The sequence below is a fragment of the Oryctolagus cuniculus genome, chromosome 15, assembly GCF_051225735.1.
Source record: "Oryctolagus cuniculus isolate XC-2025 breed Fujian yellow rabbit chromosome 15, ASM5122573v1, whole genome shotgun sequence".
Taxonomy (NCBI): Eukaryota; Metazoa; Chordata; class Mammalia; order Lagomorpha; family Leporidae; genus Oryctolagus; species Oryctolagus cuniculus.
This window is the reverse complement of record NC_142881.1, coordinates 32,385,192-32,412,031: the sequence shown is the minus strand read 5'-3', so window position 1 is coordinate 32,412,031 and position 26,840 is coordinate 32,385,192. Positions and strand designations below refer to the sequence as shown.

The 26,840-nt window shown below is 50.8% G+C and overlaps 1 protein-coding gene across 4 annotated transcripts in view; it reads right to left on the bottom strand.

The window, feature by feature from the left end:
- The window catches only part of ARHGAP19 (Rho GTPase activating protein 19), a 72,539-nt gene extending 64,257 nt beyond the window's left edge, over positions 1 to 8,282 (bottom strand). The window contains exons 1-2 of one of the 4 annotated variants that reach the window (XM_089314626.1): positions 8,152 to 8,226; positions 1,475 to 1,566 (exon numbers count right to left, since the gene is read on the bottom strand). In XM_089314626.1, coding sequence (XP_089170752.1) covers positions 1,475 to 1,491 — 17 coding nt within the window. In that variant the 5' untranslated portion in view covers positions 1,492 to 1,566; positions 8,152 to 8,226. Of the gene's footprint in view, positions 1 to 1,474; positions 1,567 to 8,151 lie in introns of all 4 variants that reach the window. The other 3 variants (XM_008270292.5, XM_008270293.5, XM_089314627.1) reach the window with 3 other exon arrangements.
- Between the last annotated feature and the right edge of the window lie 18,558 nt (positions 8,283 to 26,840).

Genomic DNA, 26,840 nt, shown 5'->3' with positions numbered 1-26,840 from the left:
GTGGTACAGCGGGTTAAGGCCCTGGCCTGAAGTGCCGGCAATCTCATATGGGTGTCAGTTCTGGTCCCGGCTGCTCTTCTTCTGATCCAGCTCTCTGCTGTGGCCTGGGAGAACAGTGGAGGATGGCCCAAATCCTTGGGCCCCTGAACCCATGTGGGAGACCAGGAGGAAGCACCTGGCTCCTAGCTTCAGATTGGTGCAGCTCCAGCCATTGCGGCCATCTGGAGAGTGAAACAGAGGATGGAACACCTTTCTCTCTGTCTCTCCCCCTCTCTAACTCTGCCTTTCAAATAGATAAATAAATCTTTAAAAAATAAAATAATAAAACCTCACAGAAATACCTATCAGTAGCCTCATATACAAAGACAGGAAGCGGAAGGCTTTTAGCCTACTGGTTAAGATGGTTAAAATGTTGGCATCCTATACCAAAGTACACGGGTTTGATACCAGGCCCTAGCTCTTGATTTCAGCTTCCCACCAATGCATACCCTGGAGGCAGCAGTGACAGCGTGAGTATTTGGGTTCCTGCCACTCATGCGGGTAATCTGCATTGAGTTCCCAGCTCCTCGTTTGATCCAGTGCAGCAGCCTGGGACACGGCAGGCACTTGGTCTCTGAAAGGGGGTGGGGGTGGGGGTGGAGAATAGAATCTCTCTCTCTGCTTATCAAATCAAAACTTTTTTAAAAACAAGGGAAATGCAAAATGTTAAAGTAGCTTGCTCAAAGACACATACTGGCTTAGTTAAAGGGAAAGCATCAATACAGAACCTACCCTGCCGGCACCGCGGCTCAATAGGCTAATCCTCCGCCTTGCGGCGCCAGCACCCCAGGTTCTAGTCCCGGTCGGGGCGCCAGATTGTGTCCCGGTTGCTCCTCTTCCAGTCCAGCTCTCTGCTGTGGCCCAGGAAGGCAGCGGAGGATGGCCCAAGTCCTTGGGCCCTGCACCTGCATGGGAGACCAGGAGAAGCACCTGGCTCCTGGCTTCGGATCAGCGGGGTGCACCGGCCGCAGCAGCCATTGGAGGGTGAACCAACGGTAAAGGGAAGACCTTTCTCTCTGTCTCTCTCTCTCTCTCACTGTCCACTCTGCCTGTCCAAAAAAATAAAATAAAATAAAAAAATAAAAAATAAAAGAACCTACCCTCTGGGATCTTTGCACATTGGAAACTGCAAGAACACTATATACTTTAAACATCAGCCAGTCTCAAAAAGAGAAAATACAAATAAGTAATAGCTATGAAGTTAAATGTATTTTAACAGTCTTGCTTCAGGTTATCCATTCCAGGCAACTGTCATTCTTATTTGCTAGAAGCAAATAAGTGCATCAGTGTAAACGTACCTACCAATCAACTTCCTGGACCTTCCGATCTGTTCCTGTCCCTCCTTATCCATGCACATTATCTCTTACACAAGATCTCTCAGTTCTACAGAACAGGGTTAGGCAGGCGCGGCACTTGAGATAAGAGGATTCGTCACCTGTACTCTCTCACCATCACCACTGCTCTGCTCGAATGGAGCTGGCGCCTCCTCGGCAGCTGGCACAACGTCAGGCACCGTAGTAAAGGACCCTGGGGAGAAAGACACTGCAGGAAGAAGGGCCTTTCCCTCTGGTTCCAGCATCTCCTCCAGGCGAGCTCCTGCAGTGGCTGCTGCTGCTTCCGCCCACAGCTGCTGAAGAGGTGGCTTCCCCAACAGCCGGCTCCTACAGTGCATGGATGGGCCTCTCTGGCACTAGCCTCCTGCAGCGTGGGCAGCTTCTCCTAAGTGCCTGCAGTATACAGCAATCAGCAGCACCCCCACCTCAGCGGCTTCTCCCGAGACACCACTCGGACTTTAAAGGGTGACTTCTGTCAAGTTTCGCCACAGCAACCCCTCTGCCATTCAGTGAGCCACGGCCACACCATCTCCAACCAGGGCCTGATCTCTGCCCTAGGGCACTTCTTCTTCTTCTTCTTCTTTTTTTTTTTTTTTAAAGATTTATTTATTTACTTGAAAGAGTTACACAGAGAAAGAGAGGCAGAGAGAAAGAGAGGTCTTCCATCCACTGGTTCACTCCCAAATTGGCCACAACGGCTGTGGCTGTGCCAATCCGAAGCCAGGAGCCAGGTGCTTCTTCCAGGTTTCCCATGCGAGTGCAGGGGCCCAAGGACTTGGCCCATCTTCTACTGCTTTCCTAGGCCACAGCAGAGAGCTGGATCGGAAGTGGAGCAGCCAGGACTCGAACCGGTGCCCATTTGGGCTGCTGGCACTGAAGTCAGCGGCTTTACCCGTTACGTCACAGCGCCAGTAGGGCACTTCTTTCCAGCATATTCTGGGGGTTTTTTTGTTTATTTTGAGATATATTTTATTTATTGGAAAGGCATAGTTACAGAGAGAGAGGACAGACAGAGAGAGAGAGAGAGAGGTCTTCCATAAGTTCACTTCCCAAATGGCTGCAATGGTCAGGGCTGAGCCAGGACAAAGCTAGAATCTGTAAGTGTCTTTTTTTTTTTTTTTTTTTTTGACAGGCAGAGTGGACAGTGAGAGAGAGAGACAGAGAGAAAGGTCTTCCTTTGCCGTTGGTTCACCCTCCAATGGCCGCCACGGCCGGCACGCTGAGGCCGGTGCACCGCGCTGATCCAAAGCCGGGAGCCAGGTGCTTTTCCTGGTCTCCCATGGGGTGCAGGGCCCAAGCACTTGGACCATCCTCCACTGCACTCCCGGGCCACAGCAGAGAGCTGGACTGGAAGAGCGGCAACCGGGACAGAATCTGGCGCCCTGACCGAGACTAGAACCCAGTGTGCCGGTGCCGCAAGGCGGAGGATTAGCCTATTGAGCCGCGGCGCCGGCTAGGATCTGTAAGTGTCTTTCAGGTCTCCCACATGGGTCTAGGGGCCCAAGCACTTGGGCTATCTTCCACTGCTTTCCCAGGTACATTGGTAGGGGGCTGGATCAGAAGTGGAGCAGCCGGAACTTGACCCAGCACTCGTATGGGATGCTAGCACTATAGGTGGCAACTTAATGCACTACGTCTGGCACATTCTCTTAGTCGATTCTTATATCTGCTCTATCTATAGTCTTTTAATTTTTTAAGGATTTATTTATTTGAAAGGTAGAGCAGAGAGAGAGAGAGAGAGACAAAGAGAGAAAGAAATCTTCCATCCACTAGTTTACATGGCAGCAATAGCTGGGGCTGGGCCAGGCCAAAGCCAGGAGAATGGAACTCCATCTGGGTCTCCCACATGGGTGGCAGGGGCCCAGGTTCTTGGACCATCTTCCACTGCCTTCTCAGGTGCATTAGCAGAGAGCTAGATGAGAAACAAGAGAAGCCATGACTCACACTTCTGCCATACCACAATCCAGGCCCATTTTTGAATTCTTTAGAGACTGCTTTACTTCTTACTGTTCAATCCCTTGCTATTCTTTAATCCCTTGTTATTGTTAATAGCTTTATATTAATGTTTCTGTTTAAATTACTATGTGGTTTCTATGTCCTGGATGAATCCTGATATATCAGGTAAAATTAGCAAAATATCAGTACAAAATAGATGTGCTCCAGCATCTATAGAAACAACCCATCCTAAAAGATGGTTAATAAAATTGTGGCTGAGAGGGTGCATTCAAAGTGACAAGGGGTAGGTATGCTCAGAAGGAAGTATTGATAGTACTAATAAAAGACAGTGTTGCAGCACAGAGGCTAAGCGGCTTGGGATGCCCCCCCCCCATCAGAGTGCAGGGGTTTAAGGCCCCACTCCACTTCCAATCCAACTTCCCAATAAAGAGCATCTTGAAAGGCAACAGGCAGCTTAACTACCTGGGTCTCTGTCACCCACATGGAAACCCAGACGGAGTTCCTGTCTCCTGGCTTCAGCCTGGCCCAGCCCCAGCCGCAGGCATCTGGAGAATGAACCAGTGAATAAAAGATCCATTCTCTATCACTATGACTTTCAAATAAATAAATAAGATTTCTTGGGGCCAGCGCTGTGGCATAGCACGTAAAGCTGCTGCCTGCAGTGCTGGCATCCCATATGGGCGCTGGTTCAAGTCCTGGCTGCTCTACTTCCGATCCAGCTATCTGCTATGGCCTGGGAAAGCAGAATATGGCTCAAGTCCTTGGGCCCCTGCACCTGCATGGGAAACCCAGAAGAAGCTCTTGGCTCCTGGCTTCGGATTGGCACAGCTCTAGCTCTTGTGGCCATTTGGGGAGTGAACCAGCAGATGGAAGACCTCTCTCCCTCTCTTTCTCTATCTCTGCCTCTCTGTAACTCTGCCTTTCAAATAAACCCTTAAAAATAAACAAATAAAATTTCAAAAAGGAAAGGATGCAAAAATCTAATCAAATGTACTTCTCCCATGGGTAAAATGCATTAGCAACTTGATAGTAACATATACTTAATTTATATCTAGTATAGTCTTCATGCAAATTACCAAATTTGCATTTATCAGTTGGCTTGACTTCTTGTGAGCCTGGAGTCAGTCTCTCCAAACTTAACTAATAGATAAGATACTGCATTTGGAATAACAACAGAAAAAACACTGCCATTCTTGGAAAACCTTCTACTTAACCAACAAGCAACCATTATCTTTAACATTTGTAACCTCGTAAACTCTGCAACCAAAGATTAGCAGTAAAGAAAGGTAGGGTGTTTGGGGCAGACAGGACAGCAAACATTAACTATTCACCCCACCCCTTACACAATAATTCATGGCCTATCTAGGCCTTACTCTTCAACAAAATCTACTGCTACCTTCTTCCTTCGGCAGCTGGAAGAACAGCACAGGTGGCGCAGCTTCTCCCTCACTCTCACACACCTAGGTACTTGCTTTGTTTGAACAGGATGTGGCTCTCAACCCATACAGACATTTAAGTCCCCAAACCATGGGCTGATGCTGCTGACAGGGTGGAGGCCTGATCCAGTTATAGTGTCTGAAGGTAGGGCCTTTGTGAGATGATGAATTGGACTGTGCTGCTGGGGTGGAGTTCTGTGGTCAAATCAGGACTGCTTTATAAGGAGAGCCCATATGGAATAACTTGCTTCCTGTCTCTGCCCCCTAACTGGCCATGTGATCCCCCCTCCTGACATTTCCCTAACCACCACCCTCATCAGACACCACACTAATGGGGCCACTCAATCTCGGACTGTAAACCAACAAATTGTGAGCCTAAACAAACCTTCCTTCGTACATAATTTCGTTCAGGAATTTTAGCTGTAACAAAAAGCTAATAGTGTTCCGATGGGGAAGCAGAGTAGTTCAGTGGAAACAGCACAGGTTTTGTGGTTGATAACTTGGGGCTTAAATCTTCAGTCTACCACTTTATGACCATTCCCAGCCTGTTTCCTACTAGAAGTGAGTATCACAATCCTTCATGGGGCTGTAGTACAGACAAGGTAAGAAAATGCTTCTGGAGCAGGCATTTGGCACAGCAGTTAAAGCCTCATTTGGGATGCCAGCATCCCATATCAGAGTACAAAAAGTCCCAGCTCCACTTACAGTTCCAGTTCCCTGGGGCTGACATGGTGCCATAGCCTGCAGTGCCTGCAACCCATATGGGCTCTGGTTCAAGTCCCAGCTGCTCCACTTCCTATCCAGGTCCCTGCTAATGCACCTGGGAAAGCAGCAGAGGATGGCCCAAGTGCTTGGGCCCCTGCACCCACATGGGAGACCAAGAAAAAGCTCCTGGCTTTGGATAGGCCCAGCTTCAGTCATCACAGCCATTCAGGGAGTGACCAGCATATGGAAGGTCTCTCCCTCTCACTCTTTCTCTTTGTAACTCTGCCTTTCAAATAAAATAAATTAATTTAAAAAAAAATTCCAGTTGCCTGCTAATGCACCTCCTGGAAGCAGCCTCAGAGGATGGCTCAAGTAGCTGGGTCTCTGCCATCTACCTGACAGATGTGGATTGAGTTCTTGGCTCCTGGTGTCAGCCTGGCCAAGCATCAGCTGTTGCAGGCATCTGGAAAATGAACACTAAATGGAAGATCTCTCTCTCTCTCTGCTTTTCAAATAAATTAAGTTTTAAAAAGTACTTTTATTCCAAGTTGTATTCACTCTTTCGTGGTACTGTTTCCAAACCAGAAATGATACATTTATTGGAAGAAACTGGGAAATCAGATCCTGAATAAGTCATATTTTAAATAAGAAAAACAATGTTAGCACTAAGGAAGGAATTATCTAGAAATTTACATTCAGTCATGTAAGAAAAACTGACAATTCTGTACCACTACATCATATTTTCCAAGCAGAGTCTGAAATAACCTGAACAGGTTACACTGCTGCTGCAACACTGACATACCACGTCTGAGTGCCAGTTGGAGTCCTGGCTATACCACTTCTGATCCAGCTTCCTGTTAATATCCCTGGAAAGGCAATAGAAGATGGCCCACGTACTTAGGCCCTGCCACCATATGGGAGACCTGGATGGAGTTCCTGGCTCCTGGCCTTGGCCTGGCCCAGATCTGGCTGTTTTGGCCATTTGGCAAGTGAACCAGCACATGGTTCCTTGAGTCCCTGCCACCCACGTGGGAGACCGGGAGCAGCTCTTGGCTCCTGACTTCCACCTGGTCCAACCTTAGCAGTTGTGGCCATTTGGGGAATGAACCAGCAGACAGAAGAGCTCTCTCTGTCTCTCCTTCTCTAACTCTGCCTTTTAAATGAATAAATAAATCTTTGAATTAAAAAAAATGACAAAGATTATTACTCATTATTGACCACCAACACAAACCTAAGCACTGGCAATACCTACATGAGTCCTGCCCTCAAAAAGCCTTGGGGGGCAGGGTGCATTTGAGCTAGCAGTTCTTGAGTTCTGGAATACGGGGGCTTCTGATTCCAGCTTCCTGTCAATGCAGACCCTGGGAGGCAGCGATGATGGCTCCCATAAGCCGGTTCCTGCCTCCCACATAAGAGATCTGGATTAAGTTTCCTGCTCCTGACACTGGCTCCTGTGGGGCCATTGTGGGCATTTGGGGACTGAATCAGGAGATGAAGCTCTGTCTCTCTGCCTCTTAAACAAATGAATTAAAAAAAAAAAAGGGGGGGCCTTACAGAAATCTCAGCCTTTTCTTATACAGTATGAAACACTTGATGAAATGGTTTCAGGCTCAGATAAGATTGTGTGAACAGTTGATCATGTAACCAACACTCATTCGAAATTCAAATTCAATTGGAAATAGGCTGTAAAGGAACTGAAACTACCCTGGCTGTACAATAGTATTTTGTTTGTTTTCGAATTTTCATCACAACTCAGGATTCTGAGGCTGGATGAGGGATGATCTAACCAAATTTACCCCTTCTCTGCAGTTCCCAGGCAAAAATGGCCAAGCATTCCCCAGCCACTCTAAGAGTGGAAAACTGCTCAGCTTGGGAAGAACCCCATTCATAAACTCACGTTTCCCAAGACTCTCGGAATCCCCGACTACACGGTCCTAAAGGGGAGCCAACCAAAGTGTCGCACTGACTGATCCAGAGACAACGTTCCCTGAAGGAACAGCATCAGTAAGCGGTAGAGACGACCTCGCCTTAAGGCAGGGGCAGGACGCGGGGCCGGGAGGGGTATCTGAACACCGCGGTGGGTGGGTGGGTGGGTGTACACGTACGGCCCTGCCTCCCTGGCTGCAGGTTCCAGCCCATCTGCTCTGCTCGGTCGCAGATCGAGCGCTTGTTATTCGCGAGGCTCAGTACGAGGATCCCGAAAGGAATTCAGCCCTGACATTTCCTGAATCAGGCATCATGTTCTCTTGCAGAAGCTGGAGCTGACAGAGGTTTCAAAACCCGCCCAAAGACGCAAACCCATCTCTAGTCGCCGCTGGGACCCGAGCGCACGAACCGCCTCGGAGCAGACTGACAGCGCTGTGTGACGTCGGGGGCTAGCTACACAGCTCTGGGCTTCGGCTTCTCGCCGTCGGTACGAGCTCGGCGCAAAGGCGGGCGGCGCTGCCATCTCCAACTGCTGGGTGTCAGCACGGCTGCGGGCGGACCTCCAGTGGGCAGCCGCGGGCCAGCGCCGGGCTGGACCACCGCGCCGCAGCCCCCGCACAAGCGCGGCCAGGCGCCACACCGCGGCTGCGGAGGAACAAGGCCCGGCCGCGGGTCACCGTGACCTAAGGAAGGGCGGATGCACTACCAGCCCACGGCCTCGTTTCCTAGGCAGCTGGACCGAAAACTTGGCTCACCTCCGGCCGGAGTCGCGGGCTGGCACCTCCCCTTCACTCTGCGCCTCGGCCGCCATCTTCGTCAGCAAACCTCTCGGCCCGGTCCCCGCCTCAGGTCCCGCCCCGCGCCTTTGGATTGGCTAGCATGTTGCCCCGTCTTTCATGCGATTGGACAACTCAACCGCCCCTCCGCACACGGATCAGTTTCATGATATTATTGGTCTATTCAAAGAAGAAACCGTCATTGGTCGCCCCCAGCCCCGGCGGAAAAAGGAGTGGGCTGAGCCTGGGGGACTTGGAGTTTCTCACTTGACCAACCCCTCGGGTGCCATTGACTTTGAGACTCAAGTCAGAAATCCCCAGGCTATGCTCACATTTTTTTCCATGATACGTAAATCTCAGAATTACAGAACTGGCGGGTTTGAAAGTGACTTTGAGTCACTCTGTAAAATCCAAGACTGCTTTTTGGTCTGAACACGGAGACGCCTGGAAGAGCTGGCCCAGAGCCGGAACCAACCCACAGGCTTCGGCTGAGAGCTAACACACGCAGCAGATTTTTTTTTTTTTTTTTTTTTTTTTGACAGGCAGAGTTAGTGAGAGAGAGACAGAGAGAAAGGTCTTTCTTCCGTTGGTTCAACCCCCAAATGGCTGCTACAACCGGCGCGCTTCGCCAATCCGAAGCCAGGAGCCAGGTGCTTCCTCCTGGTCTCCCATGCGGGTGCAGGGCCCAAGCACTTGGGCCATCCTCCACTGCACTCCTGGGCCACAGCAGAGAGCTGGACTGGAAGAGGGGCAACCGGGACAGAATCCGGCTCCCTGACCGGGACTAGAACCCAGGGTGCCGGCGCCGCAGGCGGAGGATTAGCCAAGTGAGCCGCAGCGCCGACATGATAAAAGTTTTATAATCTTGGCCGGCGCCGTGGCTCACTAGGCTAATCCTCCACCTAGCAGCGCCGGCACACCGGGTTCTAGTCCCGGGCGGGGCGCCAGATTCTGTCCTGGTTGCCCCTCTTCCAGGCCAGCTCTCTGCTGTGGCCAGGAAGTGCAGTGGAGGATGGCCCAAATCCTTGGGCCCTGCACCCCATGGGAGACCAGGATAAGTACCTGGCTCCTGCCTTCGGGTCAGCGCCGTGCACAGGCCACAGCGCGGAGGGTGAACCAGCGGCAAAGGGAGATCTGTCTCTCTCTCATTGTCCACTCTGCTGTCAAAAAAAAAAAAAAAAGGAAAAAAAGTTTTATAATCTTAACTTTGAGTCTTGCTCTGGACACTAATAAAGTAAAAACCTGGCTGGCGCCGCGGCTCACTAGGCTAATCCTCCGCCTAGCGGCGCCGGCACACCGGGTTCTAGTCCCGGTTGGGGCGCCGGATTCTGTCCCGGTGGCCCCTCTTCCAGGCCAGCTCTCTGCTGTGGCCAGGGAGTGCAGTGGAGGATGGTCCAGGTGCTTGGGCCCTGCACCCCATGGGAGACCAGGAAAAGCACCTGGCTCCTGCCATTGGATCAGCGCGGTGCGCCAGCCACAGCGCGCTGGCCGCGGCGGCCATTGGAGGGTGAACCAACGGCAAAAGGAAGACCTTTCTCTCTGTCTCTCTCTCTCACTGTCCACTCTGCCTGTCAAAAAATAAAAAATAAAAAAAAAAAAGTAAAAACCTGTAGGTTTCTGCGTGTATATGCGTTTGCTTCAGGAATGTAATGGATGCTATTCAAATACATTTGTATGTTAGAACTAATTTGAAATCAGTTATTCAGAATTTTTTTTTTTTTTGACAGGCAGAGTTAGACAGAGAGAGAGAAAGGTCTTCCTTCCGTTGGTTCACCCCCCAAATGGCCGCTACAGCCAGCGCTGCCCCGATCCGAAGCCAGGAGCCAGGAACTTCCTCTGGGTCTCCCATGCGGGTGCAGGGGCCCAAGGACATGGGCCATCTTCTACTGCTTTCCCTGGCCACAGCAGAGAGCTGGATTGGAAGAGCAGCAGCCGGGACTCGAACCAGCACCCATGTAGGATGCCAGCACTTCAGGCCAGGGCGTTAACCTGCTGAGCCATAGCGCTGGCCCCGCATTCTCTTTTTGCTATGTTATATGTGGGAAAGTGGGATTAAATTATAATTTCATTTTAGTGTACAAATATTTTGAAATCCATACATAGTTTTCTCAATATATATTTTGCCCATGAACTTTATTTACTTGAGAAACAAAGAAAAAAGAGCTCCCCTCTGCTGGTTCAATCCCCAAATGTCTGCGATGGTCAGGGCTGGGCCAGGCTGGAGCCGGAAGCTGAGCCACTACCCAGGTTCCCCACCTGGATAGCAGGAACTCAGTCACTTGAGTGATCATTGCCGCCTCTCAGGGTCTGCATGGACAGGAAACTGGTCAGGGGCCGGAGCTGGGTCACAGGGACTCCACTGTCATAGCTGCTAGGCCAACTGCCCAGCTTCTTGACCTTTTTAAAGCACCCTCCTGTTGGTTTATATGCTGGGTTTTCTAGGGTTATTTTTTCAGTTGTTCACTCTGCTATCCTGAAGTCCTTCCAACACTCACCCTCTCACTAAGCTCTACCATCACTTTCTTGACAAACTCTTCCCTGCCTCAGGACCTTTGCATGTGTTACTTTTTCTGATAACCCATTTTTCACTTTATTGTCTTTCAAGCCTCTGTTTAAATGTCACTGGCTCAGTGGCTGGCATGTGACTTAGCAGGGTAAAGCTGCCACCTGCGGTGCTGGCATCCCAGCTGCTCCACTTCTGATCCAGCTCCCTGCTAATGTGCAGAGGACAGCCGGAGTGCTTGTGCCCCTGCACTCACATGGAAGACCTGGCTCCTGGCTCCAGCCTGGTCCAGCCCCAGCGATTGCGGCCATTCGGGGAGTGAACCAGCAGAAGGAAGACCTCTCTCACTCTTACTCTCTGTAGCTTTGTCTTTCAAATAAGTAAAATAAATCTTTTTTTTTTTTTTTTTTTGACAGGCAGAGTGGACAGTGAGAGAGAGACAGAGAGAAAGGTCTTCCTTTGCCGTTGGTTCACCCTCCAATGGCCGCCGCGGCCAGCGCGCTGTGGCCGGCGCACCGCGCTGATCCGGTGGCAGGAGCCAGGAGCCAGGAGCCAGGTGCTTTTCCTGGTCTCCCATGGGGTGCAGGGCCCAAGCACCTGGACCATCCTCCACTGCACTCCCTGGCCACAGCAGAGAGCTGGCCTGGAAGAGGGGCAACCGGGACAGAATCCGGCGCCCCGACCGGGACTAGAACCCGGTGTGCCGGCGCCGCTAGGCGGAGGATTAGCCTAGTGAGCCGCGGCGCCGGCCTAGTAAAATAAATCTTAAAAATAAAAAAAGTCACTGGTTCAGAGGCCTCATGGAGCCCCACTGAATAAATCAGTTGCCCAACTAAATTAAAAAAAAAAAAAAAGATTCATTTATTTACTTGAAAGAGTTACACAGAGAGAGGAGAGACAGAGAGAGAGAGAGAGAGAGAGAGAGAGAGAGAGAGAGAGGTCTTCCATCTGCTGGCTCACCCCCCAGATGGCCGCAACAGCTGGAGCTGCACCAATCCGAAGCCAGGAGCCAGGAGCCAGAAGCCAGGAGCCTCCTCTGGGTCTCCCACGCAGGTGCAGGGGCCCAAGGACCCGGGCCATCCTCCACTGCCCTCCCAGGCCACAGCAGAGAGCTGGATCTGAAGAAGAGCAGCTTGGACCAGAACTGGCGCCCACATGGGATGCTGGTGCCTCAGGCCAGGGCATCAACCCGCTGCACCACAGCGCCAGCGCCTGCCCAACTAAATTTTCACCGAGAACGCTACTCTTCCTTCATAGTTCTGATCTCAGCTTTTAATTATACAGTTGTTTGTGTGACTGTTTCATGTGAGGGTTCCCAGCTAGGCTTGCTACCACAAGCGGGCAGACTACATCTGGCTTGTTCCCCGTGGAGTCTGGCTCGTAGTGGCAGTTCCACAAATATTTTTTGAACTAATATTAAATAAGTCCTCAGACTGTATTATCCAAATAAATAATTAAACCACATGTGCTAATGGATTTTTTCAATTAACCAATTCATATTAAAGGTTTGATAAATGTGTCCAAATAAAATTACATTTAGTTTTTTGTTTTACAAACCATCTCTATTGAGCAAATACATGAAAAGCAGCATAAAATCCAATAAAATTGTTCATGGAACTCCAGACAGCACTGGAAAATCCAGGCTGTATTAATTGCATTATAGTAACAATTTGTATATTATACAAAGCAGGAAAATCAAGGCTCCAACTCCACTCTTCCCCCAAATATGAACAAGTATTATTCTTGCCCCATGGCATCCAGCAAGTGATTGATCAAATTAAAGTGAGGTTTGTTGCCTTTTTTTTTTTTTAACAGAAGAAATGTTCAAAACTTTGAAGTATTACCCTGCAGTTAGGAAGAACACCAGGAGTCTACATTTCTCCTCCATCTGGTTTGATGCAGAAGCCAGTTTTGTATCCTGTTTGGGGAAATACAGCACCATGGGTCCCGAGCCCAGATTCCAGGCCCAGTTCGGTCCTGGGTGGGTAGCTGTCTGACCACGGACCTGCTCCTGAGCTTTCCGACTTCATCTCCTCTTCAGACAGGATAACAATCACGCTCACAAGGGATACTGAGCCAGTTCAGGAAGTCGGGCCCCAGACTTAGGAATGCTAGATGCCTCCAGGCCACTCATCCACCTCCCCTGCCCTGCCCCGCCCCTGAGGGAGAAGGACCGTGTTACACCATAGTTCCAGTTTAATCAGTCACTCGGGAGAAGGGAGCGTTTCTTCTCAAAACCGCCTGTTCCACTGTGACTTCTGATTAGAAGCCAATGTCACGGCCGGGTGCTGAGAAAACGCGCACTCAGCGGCTCAGCCTGCACACCATGTTTTCCCGGGTGTCACGGGTGCCCGAGGCTGTCCTCACAGCCCCGGGCAGCCTGGCTGATAAGCACAGCTGTGGGGCAGGAACTCAAAGCTGTTCAGAAAGTCATCTTGTTTCCAGCAGCGAGCTGAACTAAAGGTCGTAGCGAGCGGGTGCAGACCTTGTGGAGTCTGTTACGTGGAGCGGTACACAGGCTACATATCGCAGGCACAGAACAGGGCCCTAGGAATTCCGAAGCGTGGCGAAGGGAAGCAGGCGGGCTGTCCTGTTGAAAGCAAGGGCACAGATTTGACTTTGCCATAAAAGTCACTGCAACTCTGCCTGCGTCCACTAGACCACAGCCTGGGGGTGGGGGCCGAAGTGGTGTTCTAATCCCTTTCTACTGCCAGCCTTCCAGGGGAAAAGACTTGAGAAGGAAGCAACATGGCAGGAGAGGGGAGAGAAAGAGGAAGATCTGCCAGGACCGGCCTCTAACCACATCCTCCACGAGGCTAGGAACTTGCAGGCCCCACAGGCATCTTTCTGCTTCCCGTTTTTTGTTCTTGCTTTTCCTCCTGTTTAAATTGAAGCAGAACATGTCAATGGCCTCAGGTGCGCAATTAGCATTTCTGAGCGTCAGTGTGGAGTGTGCTGAGGGATAATGAGAAGGGATAGGAGCAGGACTCAAGCCCCTCCTGACCTGACCCACCAGCTCCAACTGCAAACCAATCAGAGGAAGAAGCCTCCAGACCCTGAACGCAGAAGACCCCCTGTGGCCCTGTTAGGGACTTCCCCAACCTGCACTGTGCACCTGCGCAGAACAGCCAAACGCTGCCAACCTGTGACCTTCCCTGGGGTGGAGGTAGTGAACCACACCACCGTGTTGAAGGTACTGTGGGCAAAGCAGCGCACAGCGCCTGCAAAGAAGAACCGGGAGCTGGGTGCAAACCGAAGTGTCCTGTGCCGAGGAGCCCCGCCAGGCCTCCCAACTGTCAGGGAGCTATCAGCAGAATGTCCTCCCGCTGCACTGTCTCCCTTGTGTTCCAGCACAAACTCCAGTCTCTTGTTAACTTCGATTTGCAAGGGAGCCAGAGAACCTTGGCACAGCCTGCGACGCCAGCATTCCATATAGGCATCCATTAGAGTCCTGGCTGCTTCACTTCCCATCCAGCTCCCTGCTGATGCCTCTGGGAAAGCAGTAGAAGATGACACAAGTACACTTGGGCCCCTGCTAACCAGGTGGGAGACCCAAATGGAGTTCTAGACTCCTGGCTTCAGCCTGACCTGTCGCTCCCCCTCTTCGTGGAGGAACGACACAGGACCCTGCGCTGTTCTTTTGTCTGCTCGGCCCTCCCCGGGTTTGCTGCTGGTTCTTCCCGGGTTGGCTACCGTCCCTTCCACCTCCGTGGAAGGGCGGTTCCCCCTGCCACTTTCCCCACTTCCGCGGGGGAGCGGCACACCGCCGGCCAGCTCTCTCGGGGGCTGCACAGGTGTTCCTTCAGATAGATGTTCCCCTTAGATGTTCCTGGTGCATGTTGTCTCTCTCCTCCTTTATAGTCCTCTTCCACCAATCCCAACTCTGCTACCCACACGCCGAGTACGCTGCTCTCCTCCAATCAGGAGTAGGTCCTACAGTTTATTGGTTGAACTGGAGGCAGCTGTGTAGAAGCTGTTTCCCTTCTCAGCGCCATATTGTGGGAGAGCAGATGCATAGAATAAGTCTTAATTCCAGTAACTTAGTCTAGTCCGAGTTGCTCCCCACACTGACCCATTTGCGCTCTCTCTCTCTCTTTCTCTCTCTCTCTGTAACTCTGACTTTGAAATAAGTAAATAAATCTGTAAAAACTTGGGGTTAGTAGCAATACCATGAGCATGGCTATATATATATATTTTTTTTTGACAGGTAGAGTTATAGACAGTGAGAGAGAGACAGAAAGAAAGGTCTTCCTTCTGTTGGTTCACTCCCCAAATGGCTGCTACGGCCGGCACTGCGCCGATCCAAAGCCAGGAGCCGGGTTCTTCCTCCTGGTTTCCCATGCAAGGCCCAAGCACTTGGGCCATCCTCCACTGCCTTCCCGGACCACAGCAGAGAGCCGGACTGGAAGAGGAGCAGCCGGGACTAGAACGGCGCCCATATAGGATGCCGGCACCGCAAGGCAGAGGATTAACCAAGTGAGCCCCGGCGCCAGCCCCGAGCATGGCTATATTTAAAATCCAAAAATCTGGGTAGGCGTTTGACTCAGTTCAGGACAACCACACCCCACATCAAAGTGCCTGAGTCCAGCTGAGTTCCAGCTCCGACTCCAGCTTCCTGCTCATGCCCAGCCTGGGAAGTAGCTGGTGATGGTTCAAGCAGTTGGGCCCCTGGCACCCACATGGGAGAATCAGCCTGGGTTCTGGGCTCTTGACTACCTGACTTTAGTCTGGTCCATCCCTGGCTGTTGCAGCCATTTTTGAGGAATGAACCAGCAGTTGGAAGATCTCTCCCTCTCCCTCACTCTCTCACTGTCTTTCGAATAATCAAAATAAATTTTCATGGGGGAACAAAAAAGATTGGCTGTGGGAAAAGGAACTGAATGAATGGAAGGGAAGGAGAACCAATCCTGTACAGCTGAGAGTGATCGAGTTCAGGGCTCCCCAGGATTAAACTCTGGGAGTCGGGGCCAGCGCTGTGGCACAGTGGGTTAAGCACCGGCATCCCATATGGGCGCCAGTTCTAGTCCTGGCTGCTCCTCTTCCGATCCAGCTCTCTGCTATGGCCTGGGAAAGCAGTAGAGGATGGCCCAAGTCCTTGGGCCCCTGCACCCACGTGGGAGACCTGGAAGAGGCTCCTGACTCCTGGCTTCAGATCAGCGCAGCTCCTGCCGTTGCAGCCAATTAGGGAGTGAACCATCGGATGGAAGAGATCTCTCTCTCTCTCTTTCCCTCTCTCTCTCACCCTGCCTCTCCTCTCTCTGTGTAACTGACTTTCAAATAAATAAATCTTTAAAAAAAAAAAAAAAAAAAACAACTCTGGGGTCATTTTCCAAAGGCAGGAGAACTAAGCTGGGAAACAGGCTGTCCAGGTGTATTGTGATGGGGAGGGGGACCACTAAGCTCCTCCAGGCACCGAGCCCAGCACTGGGCTGTGGAGGTGACTGAGCCACAGATCCTAGCCTCCAGGGCATGCTGTGGCCCAAGGGCAAGGGCACCATTCTGTCCAAACCACAGCACAGGTGAGGACCAAACTCCGAAAGCTGGAAGGTACCCCCAGCAGCCAGGCCGGGGGTGGTCCCGATCTTGCAGAGCAGGTGGGAAAACCTGCAAACAAAACGATCAGCTTGAACTGGGAACTGGCGGTTCCTGTAATCAAAAGCATCCCAGGGCTCAAGTGGGGAGGCCCCAGGTGCCGGTGGCGAGCTTCCCACGGTATCATGAGTAGTACGTGCAGGAGCAGCCTGTACAGGGTGAGCCCGCCCCCACCGTGTTGAGTGTTATCTCCACAGTCGCATGAGCAGAGGCATGACGGATCTGTTCTTTCTGCCACTGTAACCCAGATTTGGCTGCAGAGAGGAATGCTGCACGTAAACTCTCTATAGCTACGAAGAAGCAGGACAAAGGTCAGCAATGGCCCCTTGGCTTGCCCCACCCCTCTGTGCTCTACGTGGAAGGTTCAGAGCCAGCTTCCAGGACTGCCCCTTCGAAATCAGAAAGCAAAGAAATTGATCCTGGGGCTGCATTTGTGATGTCATGGGTAAAACAGCTGCCTGCAACACTGGCATCCCATATGGGTGCTGGTTTGAGTCCCGGCTGCTCCTCTTCCCAACCAGCTCCCTGCTCATGTACCTGGAAAAGCAGCAGAGGATGGCCCAAGTGCTTGGGCCCCTGCATTCACATGGGAGACTCAGGTAGAGTTCCTGGCTCCTGGCTTTGGTCTGGACAGCTCTGGCCATCGCAGGCATTTGGGAAGTGAACCAGCAGATGGAAGACATCTCTCTCTCTCTCTCTCTCTCTCTCTCTCTCCCTCCCTCCCTCCCTCCCTCCCTCCCTCTGTGTGTGTGTGTGTGTGTATGTGTGTGTGTGTGTCTTTCCCTCTGTCCCTGTTACTCTGCCTTTCAAATAAATAAATCTAGAAAGAAAAAAAGAAAGTTGACCCTTAGCCCCCTGGCCTATGCATCCCCACCCACAGGGTCTACAATCATCTCCATCCACAGGACTCATATTTCAAGGTTAGAGGAAGCGAGTGCTGCCTTGCTCATTCTTTTACACTTCAGGGTGGATTAAATCCAAGCATAAATGTGTGGAATAGATGAATTTAACAACCTTTTAATGAATGAATGAATGAATGAATTTTATTTGAAAGAGAGAGGGAGAGACAGAGAGGAATCTTCCTCTGCTGGCTCACCCCCCAAATGCCTACAACTGCCAGGGCTGGGTCAGGCCAAAGCCAGGAGCCCGGAAGTAAAGCCAGGTCTCTTGCACAGACCCAAGCACTTGAGTCCCTGCCGTCTCCCAGGGCAACACCACAGGAAGCCTGATCAGAAGCTGGGTAGCCAAGCCCTGATATGTCACGTGGGCTTCCCAAGTGGGCTGCAACCACTGAGCCAAATGCTCACCCAGATAAATATTTCTTGGGTTAGGAAATAGGAAGTCTGAAAACCTATTGGAGACACAATAACTATGTCTCAGATTACCATTTTGCATTTATCGCATCTCTCTCTCTCTCTCTCTCTCTCTCTCTCTCTCTCTCTCTTTTAAAGATTTATTTACTTATTTGAAAGGTAGTTACAGAGAGGCAGAGAGAGAGAGGTCTTCCATCCAATGGTTCACTCCCCAAAAGGCCACAACGGCCAGAGCTGCAGCAATCCAAATCAAGAGCCAGGAGCTTCCTCCAGGCCTCCTGGGCAGGTGCAGGGGCCCAAGGACCTGGGCCATCTTCTACTGCTTTCCCAGGCCATAGCAGAGAGCTGGATCAGAAGTGGAGCAGCCAGAACTCGAACCGATGCCCATATGGGATGCCAGCACCGCAGGCAGGGGCTTTACCCACTACGCCACAGCACCGGCCCTACATTTCTCATTTATACAGTGGTCTGATTAGTGCTGGCGCCTTCCACTGGACTGTGGCTCCACATTAAGGACCATATTTTGTTTTGCTTACCCAACAATTTGTTGACTGAAAGGAATAAATTAATCAAATCAAAGAATTATTAAATGAAACAATGAGGTTCCCCAGGTCTGATGGAGAAACTCTATCCTGCCTATACTGGACATGGGTTTTGTTTTGACATACCCAGCATCTCTTTAGGGGTCCTCTGCTCCCCATCTTCAGTCCATGAGTATTGGGTGCAGCGGACCCCCACTCTAGCTGTAGGAGTGGGCAAGCGACTCTGGCCTGGCCAGAGGAGCCTTTCCTCGAGGCACAAGGATCCTTTAGTCTAGAGCAGCCCAAGTCCCTACAGAAAAGAAGTTTGTGGCAAGAGCCCAAGTTGAGGAACTAAACAGAGTGGGAGGAACACTGCCTGTTGGTGAGAGCAGCAGCTTCCTGGAGGAGGTTTGTGGCTGCAATGAGCGAGAGTGAGATAGGTGGAGACTAGGGGAGGGCATTCTGTGCACAGAGAACAGGGCCAAGCACGCAGAGACGGGAACATGGAAGACACTCCTGGAGGCTGCCCAGGGTGCAGTGTGACTGCAGCAAAGCTTGGGTGGCGAGAAGGTGGAAAAGCGGACCACGGCCAGGCATTGGAGACTTCTGCATGCTGTGCCCTGTGTCTGCGAGCTGCAGCGTGGACCCATGGGGCAGAGTAACCTGAGCAGAGTTGGCCACTAGGAAGCTGAGTGGATTATAGAGAAGAGGCTGAGGCCCAGACACTGACTGTGCAAACCTGGCCGGGGAAGGGTGAAGGACATTGGCAATGGGACCAGAAACAGGGTCTGGCTGCTGGCCGAGGGACCAAGGGAAGGATCCACAGTCCTTGGGGACTAAGAACAGGGCAGAGTTAAAAGACCACATCCCAGAGCCTGAGTAACCACACTGGGCAGTGGTTAGGCATCAGTAGAAACTGAGTGTGGGGCCGGCGCCGCGACTTACTTGGCTAATCCTCCACCTGCTGCACCGGCACTCCGGGTTCTAGTCCTGCTTGCTCCTCTTCCAGTCCAGCTCTCTGCTGTGGCCTGGGAAGGCAGTGGAGGATGGCCCAAGTGCTTGGGCCCTGCACCCGCAGGGGAGACCACGAGGAAGCACCTGGCTCCTGGCTTCGGATCGGCACAGCCCACCAGCTTAGCGGCCATTGGGAGTGAACCAATGGAAGGAAGACCTTTCTCTGTCTCTCTCTCTCGCTCACTAACTCTGCCTGTAAAAAAAAAAAAGAAAGAAAGAAAGAAAGAAAGAAAGAAAGAAAGAAAGATTGAAAGAAAGAAAGAAACTGAGTGTGAATCCTGGCTCTGGCTCTGGGAGTCTCTGTGATCTTGGGCAACTTTACTTATCTCTGGACCGTCACTTTCTTATTAATGAAAAGGGAATGGTAATACCAACTTCATAGGTTATTGGGAGATTAAAGGAAGTAATATCTGGGGCCAGCACTATGGTGCAGCAGGTTAATGCCCTGGCCTGAAGCGCCAGCTTCCCACATGGGTGCCGGTTCTAGTCCCGCTGCTCCTCTTCCAATCCAGCTATCTGCTATGACCTGGGAAAGCAATGGAGCATGGCCCAAGTCCTTGGGCCCCTGCACCCACATGGGAGACCCAGAAGAAGCTCCTGGCTCCTGACTTCGGATTGGCTCAGCTCTGGCCGTTGCGGCCATTTGGGGATGAACCAGCAGATGGAAGACCTCTCTCTCTGTCTCTACCTCTCTCTGCAACTGTCTTTCAAATAAATAAAATAAACATTTTTTTAAAAAGAAGCAATATCTACAAAACACTGTTCAGGGCGCCAGGAATAGAATACTCCATTTAACTAATGGATGCAAAGCTTCCTTTGGGGGCTGATGCCAGTGTTCTAAAATTAGGTTATGGCAATGGCTGCACCACTCTGTAATCTAAAAACCATGGAATTCTCATTTTACCTTTTTTTAAAGATTTATTTTATTTATTTGAAAGGCAGAGTGACAGAGGGAGAAGCAGCTTCTTTCTCACATTAAAAAAAAAAAAAAAAAAAAAAAAAACAGACCTGCAGCCAGGCTCCCAGGACTGTACTGTGTCTTTGAGATTCCTTTCCATTCACTGCTCTTTCATCGCTGGTCTTCATAATTCAATGTGGCTGCTGGAGCTCTAACTATCACATCCACATTCCAGGCAACAAGTTGAAATAAGAGATGGGCTTGTCCCCTTGGTCCTAGAGAGATTTTCCAAAAGAATCACAAACTAGTTCCCACTTCTATCTCATTGGGAAGAACTTAATCTGACTTCAAGAGAAGCTGACAAATGTAATTGTGTGGCTCTGGTGCAGCGACAACGGGGGGCTTTTTAAAGGGAAGCATGGTTATTGAGGGCAACCTGGGGCCTCTGCTGCGCCTACCTCGTGACTAACAAGGGAGTCAGACAGTTAATCAGTAATCAACTTTTTTTTTATTTGTTATTTTTTTATTTATTTTTAAATTTTTTGACAGGCAGAGTAATCAACTTTATTAAAGATCTCTGAAAAGAACACACAACAGGCGCGGGCATTGGGTGAAGTGGTTAAAATGCCCGCATCTCATATCGCAGGGCCTGGCTTGAGTAGTCCTGGCTTCTCTGCCTCCAACCCAGCCTCCTGCTAAGACACACCTGCGAGGCAGCAGGGAGGATTCAAGTGCTTGTGCCCTTGCCGCCCAAGTGGAAGACCCAGACTGAGTTCCTGGCCACTTCTTTGGCCTGGCCTAGCCCTTGGCTATCGGGGGCAATTAGGGAGTGAACCAACAGATGGACAGTCTCTCTGTCTCTCTCTGCCTTTCAAATCAAATGAAAATAAATACAATTTAGGAAAAGAACACACACACAACAAATGAGAGTGTACTTTAGCTTCTGAATGTTAAACTATGTGGCTCATTTTTATCTACTGAAAATAAACGAAGCTAAAAATTTTTTTAAATATAAAAATCTTTTTTTAAATAAAAAATGTTTAAATGAGTTACACTCCCCGCCCATGTGCTCACTGACTTGTTTGCAGCTCCACTGCCACCACAGCTGTTGCAGGATCCAAGCACACACTCACCTCTGCAGATCTGCCTGCCCCTAGGTACCTGCGACCAGGTACACTGCAAGTCTGAGCACCTGCTTGGCCATTCCCACCTCCCCCCATCTGGCAAGGGCAGTGCAGTCCCAGAAATGGGAACAGCCACTCATTCCGCTTACGTGGAACCATCCTAATAGTCCCTGAGACAGGGTGCCGCCGTGGCCACTTTTCACCTATGTTCAACAAACCACGAGGGATTGATTGATCTCGTTTGTCCCATCTCTACATTCCAAATTACTGCTCTAACTGTACATCTGACTGGGCCCAGCATGACCCAACATCTACCACGGAGGCTGTCAATACTTAGCTTACAGCCTGGGCTGCACTCAGAAGAACATTCCCAGGCTTCCTTGTCCCTGCACTCTTGTCCTTGACAGCTTAGGTCTAGTCACTGCCTCTGTTTCTGTCCAAATCTTCCTCTTTCTGGAAGGGTACCCACTGCACCAGGGCCCTCCCTAATCCACTCTGACCTCATCTGAACTTGAAATATCTGCAAAGGCTCTATTTCCAAAGGTCACGTGGACAGGTTCCAGGTTGGCAGGCATTTGGGGGCAAGGGAACACTATCCAGAAACTCAGGGCGCTACTCAAGGGTCCTGCCTCTGGGCTGCGTCCCTCTGAACCACCTCGCCAGCCTGGAGCCCTTTCTCCTTTCACAAGCGGCAAGTCTTGCATGCCACAGCGTCACTATTAATCCCAAAGACACAAAGCCACACTAACTGCCTGCTCCTGGATCCCACCATTGCAGAACTCTGCTTGGGCAGCGGCTGCTTTTCTCTCCTGCATGATCAGCAGCCCAAAGACTCCCTTGACTTCCGCCTTCCTTGGTTTCCTGGCAGCTACTCTTTTGAGAGGCCTTCAATATCTCACCAGGACCTCTTAGCATCTCCTAATCCCTTCCGTTCTCTCCATGCAAATCCCTCCTCCCAGCCAGCCTGACTCCCAGGCTGCCCTGGCTGGGGAGCAAGCAAAGAGGTGCCGATGCTTAGCCAGGTAAAGCTGCTGCTTGGGATGCCAGCATCCCATTTGGGCATCGGTTCTAGTCCCAGCTGCTCCACTTCTGATCCAGCTCTCTACTATGGCCTGGGAAAGCAACAGAAGATGGCCCAAGTCCTTGGGCCCCAGGCACCCATGTAGGAGACCAGGAAGAAGCTCCTGACTTCAGATCGGCCAGGCTGCAGACTTTTGAGTGAATTAAGGGACGGAATATACCTCTCTCTCTGTAATTCTGCCTTTCAAATACATAAATCTTAAAACAAAAACAAAAATTAAAAAAAAAAAGAGATGACCCAGTGTCTGCCTGTTGCTTTCTAGGCCTGTCGCTCGGGGATGCTGTTGGTTTTTTTTTCTTTTCTATAAAGTCTATCTATCTATATCTCTCTACTTATATTTGAAAAGCAGAGCAAGAGAGATATCCCACCTGCTGGTTCACTCCCCAAGTGCAGTTTGAGCTCAGCCCTGCCGTTCAGTGTGAGACCCGCCACAGTGAGGGAGACAGTGTGCGGCTTCACAATCCCGCCGCCCTGCCCCAGCCAAGCCCGCAGCAGGTGCACGGTGCACGCGTCCCTTCCTTCAGCAGCCCGCCCTGAGCCCTCCAGGTCCTAAGCAGCTCTAAAGGGTGTCACAAAATCCATCCCCCTTTTCTGTGCCTTTCTGTCACTAGCATCTTCTTATAAAATTTTTCAAGCAGCAAAATTGAAAGAATCAGACAGTGAACAACCAGCACCCAGAGTCTACTATTAACACTTGTTAGCATTTCAAGAGTTGGGATATACTGCACGTAACATAAAACCCACCCTTTGAAGTGTACACTTCAGGGATGGGAATTCGGCACAATAGTTAAATGTCCACATCCCATTTTTATTTTTATTATTATTTTTTTTTAATTTTTGACAGGCAGAGTGGACAGTGAGAGAGAGACAGAGACAGAGAGAAAGGTCTTCCTTTTGCCGTTGGTTCACCCTCCAATGGCCGCTGCGGCCAGCGCATCGCGCTGATCCGATGGCAGGAGCCAGGTGCTTTTCCTGGTCTCCCATGGGGTGCAGGGCCCAAGTACTCGGGCCATCCTCCACTGCACTCACTCCCTGGCCACACCAGAGAGCTGGCCTGGAAGAGGGGCAACCAGGACAGAATCCGGTGCCTTGACCGGGACTAGAACCCGGTGTGCCGGCGCCGCAGGTGGAGGATTAGCCTATTGAGCCACGGCGCTGGCCATTAATCCCATTTTTAGAGTCACTGGGTTTAAGTTCCGGCTCTGCTTCCAACCCCAGCTTCCTGTAATGTGCACTCTGAAAGGCTGCAAGGCATGGTTCAAGTACTTGGGTCCCTGCCACCCACGTGAGAGACCCAGATGGAGCTTTTAAGGCTACAAGTTTCAGCCTGGCCCAGACTGGCTGCTGCAGGCATTCAGTGAGTGAACCAGTGCATGGATGGTCTCTCTCTCTCTCTCCCTCTGTCTTCTCTGCCCCTCAAATAAAATATTAAAAATTAATTAATTAGGGGCCGGCGCTGTGGCATAGTGAATAAAGCCGCTGCCTACAATGCCAGCATCCCATATGGGCTCTGGTTCGAGACCCGGCTGCTCCCCTTCCGATCCAGCTCTGCTATGGCTTAGGAAAGCAGTAAAAGATGGCCCAACTCCTTGGGCCCCTGCACCCATGTGGGAGACCCAGAAGAAGCTCCAGGCTCTTGGCTTCAGATGGGCCTAGCTGTGGCCATTGCAGCCATTTGGGGAGGGAACCAGCAGATGGAAGACCTCTCTCTCTCTCTCTCTGCCTCTGCCTCTCTGTAATTCTGACTTTCAAGTAAAATAAATCTTTTAAAAATTAATTAAAAAATCAAGTGTACATATCAGTGGTTTTTAGTGTATTCACCTGTAATTCCAGAATATTTTTACCACCCAGAAAGAAAAGCTGTGCCCTTAGTAATTAGTCCTAATTCCCTTCTCCTCCCATCCCCTGGGAACCATCAGTGCACTTCGTGTGTCTATTCTGGACAGTCCCTACAGATGGAATCATACAATACGCTGCCTGTGTGGCTGCCTTCTTTCACTCAGCAGGCTTACAAGGCTCGTCCACGCGTAGCACGTATCCACGCTTCATTCCCTGTTACAGTGAATAACGATCCATTGTCATGAATAGACAAACTGTACCCGTCCACTCCCCAGCGGATGAACATCTGGCTGTTTCCACTCTGCAGCCGTGATGAATGATGCTGCCCCTGACGTCTCCGTGTGCGTGTTTGCGTGAATGTGCTTTCAGTTCCTTCAGCTACGTCTCTAGGAGTGGAAATGACAGGTCACATGACAGCAGCCACATTTCACTATGCTTTAGCACCTGTTTCCCTGTCCAACCATCTTTCCATCCACAGAGTGATCCATCTCATGTCAGTGCACTTCAGAATAAATTGGAAGCATCAGTGCACTTCACCCTTCAACTCACCAGCGCGTCTCTTGTTAACTAAGATTCAATGTTCACAGCTTTTTCTTCTCATATCAAATTTACAATGAACTTTTATTTCTTATCTATGTATTTGAAAGGCAGAGGGACAGAAGGGGGTGGGGAGAGGTCTCCTATCCATTGGTTCACTCCCCAAATGCCTCCAACAGCTGGCCAGGCTGAAGCCAGGAACTGGGAACTCAATCCAGGTCTCCTACATGGGCGGCAGGGATCCAAGTACCTGAACCATCACTTGCTGCCCCTCATGGCCCACACTGGCAGGCAACTGGAAACAGGAGGCAGAGCTGGGACTCCAACCAGCTACTCCAATGTGAAATGCAGCCATCCTAACCAGTGCCTCAACCACTATGCAAAACACTCACCTCAGCCCCAGTGAATTTTTTTTGACAGACAGAGTTAGACAGTGAGAGAGAGAAACAGAGAGAAAGCTCTTCCTTTTTCCATTGGTTCACCCCCCAAATGGCCACTATGGCTGGCGTGCTGCGCCGATCCAAAGCCAGGAGCCAGGCGCTTCCTCCAAGTCTCCCGTGCAGGTGCAGGGCCCAAGCACTTGGGCCATCCTCCACTGCCTTCCCAGGCCACAGCAGAGAGCTGGACTGGAAGAGGAGCAACCGGGAAAGAATCCGCCCCAACCAGGACTAGAACCCGGGGTGCCGGTGCCGCAGGCGGAGGATTAGCCTATTGAGCCACCATGCCGGCCCTCCCAGTGAATTTTTAAAAGTCCCAGTCCACGAGTTTAACACATCCCTACACCTGTGGGATCCAAATCAAGGGGAACAGTACCACTGTCCCCATGCACTTCCTCGTGACACTTTACAGGCAGTCCTGCCCCTGTCCCTGTCTCTGCCCCACCTGCTCAGATTCAGTCTTGTGCTCTTTTCTCTCTGGCTTCTTTCCTCTGTCTTTTTTTTTTTTTTTTTTTTTTTTTTTGACAGGCAGAGTGGACAGTGAGAGAGAGAGACAGAGAGAAAGGTCTTCCTTTGCCATTGGTTCACCCTCCAATGGCCGCTGGCGCACCGTGCTGATCCGAAGCCATGAGCCAGGTACTTATCCTGGTCTCCCATGGGGTGCAGGGCCCAAGTACTTGGGCCATCCTCCACTGCACTCCCGGGCCACAGCAGAGAGCTGGCCTGGAAGAGGGGCAACCGGGACAGAATCCGGCGCCCCGACCGGGACTAGAACCCAGTGTGCCGGCGCCGCAAGGCGGAGGATTAGCCTAGTGAGCCGCGGCGCCGGCCTCCTCTGTCTTTGAGCTTCATCCATGCTAGCACGTGGAGCAGCTTTCAGGAACTGTGTGCTCTCCTCCTCGTGGATGAGAGTACTGTAGGCTGTGTGTTTCCTTCACCCACTGCTGAACACTTGGGCTTTAGACAATCAAGTTGCCATAGCACCTGCCTGCGAGCCTTGATGTGGACACATGTGTGTGTCCCTCCTAGGATTAGAACTGTGTTCTAGGGTTAGGTCTATGTTTACTTTAGTAAGAAACTTCTGGCCTTTTTCCAAAGGCTTTGTGCAGTTTTCATGACTATGATGCACGATGCTTACGGGCTCTGAGCCAAAGAATAAAACACAAACTGTAAACTGCTACTGATTATTTTCATCTTAAAATTTTAAATAATCTGGGGTTGGAATAGTGGTGCAGCGGGGTAGGTGCCACTTCTGATGCTGGCGTCCCATATCAAAGTGCCAGGTTGATCCACTTCTGCTCCACTTTCAAACAGCTCCTGCTAATGCACCTGGGAAGGCAGCAGATGATGGCCCAAGTACCTAGGCCCCTGCCACCCATGTGGGAGACCCAGATGGAGTTCCTGGCTCCCGGCTTCAGCCTGGCCCAGCCCTGGCTGCTGGGGGCCATTTTGGGGAGAGAACCAGCAAATGGAAGATCTTTTTCTCTCTCTCATTCTGCCTTTCAAATAAGTAAATAAATCTTTAAAAAGATTATATCAGTGCAAATAGATAGTCTTGCTCCTTCCTTTCTAATCTGGATGACTTACATTTTTCTTGCCTGTCTTGGGTAGAACTTCTAAAACAGTGTTAAAAAGAAGCAGGGCAGTCATTGGGGTGCAAGAAGGTAAGCCCCAGGTCGAAACGCCTGCTGGTTCAAGCGCTGGCTGCTCTGCTTCCCATCCAGAGGCTCTTAACTGCCTCTCTGATATGAGATGCGGGCATCCCGAGGAGCAGCTTAAACTGCTGCACCACCAGGCCTGCCCCTGGTG